At 41.5% G+C, this 6000-nt stretch overlaps 1 protein-coding gene across 1 annotated transcript in view; it reads left to right on the top strand.

The window, feature by feature from the left end:
- The window catches only part of LOC135530545 (aryl hydrocarbon receptor nuclear translocator 2-like), a 132922-nt gene that overhangs the window by 96184 nt on the left and 30738 nt on the right, over positions 1–6000 (top strand). Inside the window, 1 exon segment of the mRNA XM_064958846.1 lies at positions 5625–5700. Within this exon segment, the coding sequence (XP_064814918.1) occupies positions 5625–5700 (76 nt within the window).

The following is a 6000-nucleotide window of genomic DNA, read 5'->3' on the forward strand; positions in this document are numbered from 1 at the left end:
CACAGTGTATAGAAGTCACAGTTAGAATCTGTTGTTTCACAGTGTATAGAAGTCACAGTTAGAATCTGTTGTTTCACAGTGTATAGAAGTCACAGTTAGAATCTGTTGTTTCACAGTGTATAGAAGACAGAATCTGTTGTTTCCCAGTGTATAGAAGACACAGTTAGAATCTGTTGTTTCACAGTGTATAGAAGACACAGTTAGAATCTGTTTCACAGTGTATAGAAGTCACAGTTAGAATCTGTTGTTTCACAGTGTATAGAAGACAGAATCTGTTGTTTCCCAGTGTATAGAAGACACAGTTAGAATCTGTTGTTTCACAGTGTATAGAAGTCACAGTTAGAATCTGTTGTTTCACAGTGTATAGAAGACACAGTTAGAATCTGTTGTTTCACAGTGTATAGAAGACAGAATCTGTTGTTTCCCAGTGTATAGAAGACACAGTTAGAATCTGTTGTTTCACAGTGTATAGAAGTCACAGTTAGAATCTGTTGTTTCACAGTGTATAGAAGTCACAGTTAGAATCTGTTGTTTCACAGTGTATAGAAGTCACAGTTAGAATCTGTTGTTTCACAGTGTATAGAAGACAGAATCTGTTGTTTCCCAGTGTATAGAAGACACAGTTAGAATCTGTTGTTTCACAGTGTATAGAAGACACAGTTAGAATCTGTTTCACAGTGTATAGAAGTCACAGTTAGAATCTGTTGTTTCACAGTGTATAGAAGACAGAATCTGTTGTTTCCCAGTGTATAGAAGACACAGTTAGAATCTGTTGTTTCACAGTGTATAGAAGTCACAGTTAGAATCTGTTGTTTCACAGTGTATAGAAGACACAGTTAGAATCTGTTGTTTCACAGTGTATAGAAGACAGAATCTGTTGTTTCCCAGTGTATAGAAGACACAGTTAGAATCTGTTGTTTCACAGTGTATAGAAGTCACAGTTAGAATCTGTTGTTTCACAGTGTATAGAAGACACAGTTAGAATCTGTTGTTTCACAGTGTATAGAAGACAGAATCTGTTGTTTCCTAGTGTATAGAAGACACAATTAGAATCTGTTGTTTCCCAGTGTATAGAAGACACAGTTAAATCAAATCAAATCAAATTTATTTATATAGCCCTTCGTACATCAGCTGATATCTCAAAGTGCTGTACAGAAACCCAGCCTAAAACCCCAAACAGCAAGCAATGCAGGTGTAGAAGCACGGTGGCTAGGAAAAACTCCCTAGAAAAGCCAAAACCTAGGAAGAAACCTAGAGAGGAACCAGGCTATGTGGGGTGGCCAGTCCTCTTCTGGCTGTGCCGGGTAGAGATTATAACAGAACATGGCCAAGATGTTCAAATGTTCATAAATGACCAGCATGGTCGAATAATAATAAGGCAGAACAGTTGAAACTGGAGCAGCAGCACGGCCAGGTGGACTGGGGACAGCAAGGAGTCATCATGTCAAGTAGTCCTGGGGCATGGTCCTAGGGCTCAGGTCAGTTGAAACTGGAGCAGCAGCACGGCCAGGTGGACTGGGGACAGCAAGGAGTCATCATGTCAGGTAGTCCTGGGGCATGGTCCTAGGGCTCAGGTCCTCCGAGAGAGAGAAGGAGAGAATTAGAGAACGCACACTTAGATTCACACAGGACACCGAATTGGACAGGAGAAGTACTCCAGATATAACAAACTGACCCCAGCCCCCGACACATAAACTACTGCAGCATAAATACTGGAGGCTGAGACAGGAGGGGTCAGGAGACACTGTGGCCCCACCCGAGGACACCCCGGACAGGGCCAAACAGGAAGGATATAACCCCACCCACTTTGCCAAAGCACAGCCCCCACACCACTGGAGGGATATCTTCAACCACCAACTTACCATCCTGAGACAAAGCTGAGTATAGCCCGCAAAGATCTCCGCCACGGCACAACCCAAGGGGGGGGCGCCAACCCAGACAGGATGACCACATCAGTGAATCAACCCACTCAGGTGACGCACCCCCTCCAGGGACGGCATGAGAGAGCCCCAGCAAGCCAGTGACTCAGCCCCTGTAATAGGGTTAGAGGCAGAGAATCCCAGTGGAAAGAGGGGAACCGGCCAGGCAGAGACAGCAAGGGTGGTTCGTTGCTCCAGAGCCTTTCCGTTCACCTTCCCACTCCTGGGCCAGACTACACTCAATCATATGACCCACTGAAGAGATGAGTCTTCAGTAAAGACTTAAAGGTTGAGACCGAGTTTGCGTCTCTGACATGGGTAGGCAGACCGTTCCATAAAAATGGAGCTCTATAGGAGAAAGCCCTGCCTCCAGCTGTTTGCTTAGAAATTCTAGGGACAATTAGGAGGCCTGCGTCTTGTGACCGTAGCGTACGTGTAGGTATGTACGGCAGGACCAAATCAGAGAGATAGGTAGGAGCAAGCCCATGCAATGCTTTATAGGTTAGCAGTAAAACCTTGAAATCAGCCCTTGCTTTGACAGGAAGCCAGTGTAGGGAGGCTAGCACTGGAGTAATATGATCAAATTTTTGGTTCTAGTCAGGATTCTAGCAGCCGTATTTAGCACTAACTGAAGTTTATTTAGTGCTTTATCCGGGTAGCCGGAAAGTAGAGCATTGCAGTAGTCTAACCTAGAAGTGACAAAAGCATGGATTAATTTTTCTGCATCATTTTTGGACAGAAAGTTTCTGATTTTTGCAATGTTACGTAGATGGAAAAAAGCTGTCCTTGAAATGGTCTTGATATGTTCTTCAAAAGAGAGATCAGGGTCCAGAGTAACGCCGAGGTCCTTCACAGTTTTATTTGAGATGACTGTACAACCATTAAGATTAATTGTCAGATTCAACAGAAGATCTCTTTGTTTCTTGGGACCTAGAACAAGCATCTCTGTTTTATCCGAGTTTAAAAGTAGAAAGTTTGCTGCCATCCACTTCCTTATGTCTGAAACACATGCTTCTAGCGAGGGCAATTTTGGGGCTTCACCATGTTTCATTGAAATGTACAGCTGTGTATCATCCGCATAGCAGTGAAAGTTAACATTATGTTTTCGAATAACATCCCCAAGAGGTAAAATATATAGTGAAAACAACAGCGGTCCTAAACGGAACCTTGAGGAACACCGAAATTTACAGTTGATTTGTCAGAGGACAAACCATCCACAGAGACAAACTGATATCTTTCCGACAGATAAGATCTAAACCAGGCCAGAACTTGTCCGTGTAGACCAATTTGGGTTTCCAATCTCTCCAAAAGAATGTGGTGATCGATGGTATCAAAAGCAGCACTAAGGTCTAGGAGCACGAGGACAGATGCAGAGCCTCGGTCCGATGCCATTAAAATGTCATTTACCACCTTCACAAGTGCCGTCTCAGTGCTATGATGGGGTCTAAAACCAGACTGAAGCATTTCATATACATTGTTTGTCTTCAGGAAGGCAGTGAGTTGCTGAGCAACAGCCTTTTCTAAGATTTTTGAGAGGAATGGAAGATTCGATATAGGCCGATAGTTTTTTATATTTTCTGGGTCAAGGTTTGGCTTTTTCAAGAGAGGCTTTATTACTGCCACTTTTAGTGAGTTTGGTACACATCCGGTGGATAGAGAGCCGTTTATTATGTTCAACATAGGAGGGCCAAGCACAGGAAGCAGCTCTTTCAGTAGTTTAGTTGAATTAGTTAGAATCTGTTTCACAGTGTATAGAAGTCACAGTTAGAATCTGTTGTTTCACAGTGTATAGAAGACAGAATCTGTTGTTTCCCAGTGTATAGAAGACACAGTTAGAATCTGTTGTTTCACAGTGTATAGAAGACACAGTTAGAATCTGTTTCACAGTGTATAGAAGTCACAGTTAGAATCTGTTGTTTCACAGTGTATAGAAGACAGAATCTGTTGTTTCCCAGTGTATAGAAGACACAATTAGAATCTGTTGTTTCCCAGTGTATAGAAGACACAGTTAGAATCTGTTGTTTCACAGTATATGAAGACAGTTAGAATCTGTTGTTTCACAGTGTATAGAAGACAGAATCTGTTGTTTCACAGTGCATGAAGACAGTTAGAATCTGTTGTTTCACAGTGTATAGAATACAGAATCTGTTGTTTCACAGTGTATAGAAGACAGAATCTGTTGTTTCACAGTGTATAGAAGACACAGTTAGAATCTGTTGTTTCACAGTGTATAGAAGACACAGTTAGAATCTGTTGTTTCACAGTGTATAGAAGACACAGTTAGAATCTGTTGTTTCACAGTGTATAGAAGACACAGTTAGAATCTGTTGTTTCACAGTGTATAGAAGACACAGTTAGAATCTGTTGTTTCACAGTGTATAGAAGACACAGTTAGAATCTGTTGTTTCACAGTGTATAGAAGACACAGTTAGAATCTGTTGTTTCCCAGTGTATAGAAGACAGTTAGAATCTGTTGTTTCACAGTGTATAGAAGACAGAATCTGTTGTTTCCCAGTGTATAGAAGACAGAATCTGTTGTTTCACAGTGTATAGAAGACACAGTTAGAATCTGTTGTTTCACAGTGTATAGAAGACACAGTTAGAATCTGTTGTTTCACAGTGTATAGAAGACAGTTAGAATCTGTTGTTTCACAGTGTATAGAAGACAGTTAGAATCTGTTGTTTCACAGTGTATAGAAGACAGTTAGAATCTGTTGTTTCACAGTGTATAGAAGACCGTTAGAATCTGTTGTTTCACAGTGTATAGAAGACAGAATCTGTTGTTTCACAGTGTATATAAGACACAGTTAGAATCTGTTGTTTCACAGTGTATAGAAGACACAGTTAGAATCTGTTGTTTCACAGTGTATAGAAGACACAGTTAGAATCTGTTGTTTCACAGTGTATAGAAGACAGTTAGAATCTGCTCATTGTTTAGAGGCAGAGCCTGGACAGCTGTGAGTAGGGAGAGAGAAAACAAGGGAATGATAAAGACAGAAAGGGATGGAGAGGACAGAGAGCAGTCTGTTGCCCCCTATAGTCATTCAGCACAGATGGACAGACCAGCTTGTAGTCTGTATTTAATAGTACATTCACAAAGGACACTTAGGTTTTTGCCAGTCGGTGTAACGATTCTCGTCTGGTGAAGGAGAGCGGACCAAAATGCAGCGTGGTGGTTATTCATGTTCTTTAATGAAAAAAAGGAACTCGACATGAAATAACTAACTATACAAAAAAACAAACAGACCGTGAAAACCTATACAGCCTATCTGGTGACAACAAACACAGAGACAGGAACAATCACCCAGTGAAACCCAGGCTACCTAAATATGGTTCCCAATCAGAGACAATGACTAACACCTGCCTCTGATTGAGAACCATATCAGGCCAGACATAGAAATAGACAAACAAGACATCCAACATAGAATGCCCACTCAGATCACACCCTGACCAACCAAAACATAGAAACATACAAAGTAAACTATGGTGAGGGCGTGACAGTCGGTCAATGTTCTGATTTGTTCTACAGCCGTTAGGGTTCCAGGTGTGGTATCTTGTTGGTATGTTCGGATGCTGGTGTTTTGCTATTGTGTATCACTAACTTGACCATCTGTTACTAATAATACAATCTAAAGAGGAAACATATCAAAGTGATGGTATTGTGTTAATGTGTATTAATGTGTTGTCATTGTGTGTGTTCTCCAGGCAGCTCCAACAGCAGCAGCAGGCAGAGCTGGAGGTCCATCAGAGAGACGGCCTGACAGCCTACGACCTATCACAGGTACCCCACAGGACCCCTATAGCCACCTGTTGATAATACAACATACAGTGCCTTGACAGTGGGGATGTTGCTGTAATCGCAGCAAAAAGTGGCGCTACAAAGTATTAACTTAAGGGGGCTGAATAATTTTGCACGCCCAATTTTTCAGTTTTTGATTTGTTAAAAAAGTTTGAAATATCCAATAAATGTCGTTCCACTTCATGATTGTGTCCCACTTGTTGTTGATTCTTCACAAAAAAATACAGTTTTATATCTTTATGTTTGAAGCCTGAAATGTGGCAAAAGGTCGCAAAGTTCAAG

The sequence above is a fragment of the Oncorhynchus masou genome, unplaced genomic scaffold (assembly GCF_036934945.1).
Source record: "Oncorhynchus masou masou isolate Uvic2021 unplaced genomic scaffold, UVic_Omas_1.1 unplaced_scaffold_1376, whole genome shotgun sequence".
Taxonomy (NCBI): Eukaryota; Metazoa; Chordata; class Actinopteri; order Salmoniformes; family Salmonidae; genus Oncorhynchus; species Oncorhynchus masou.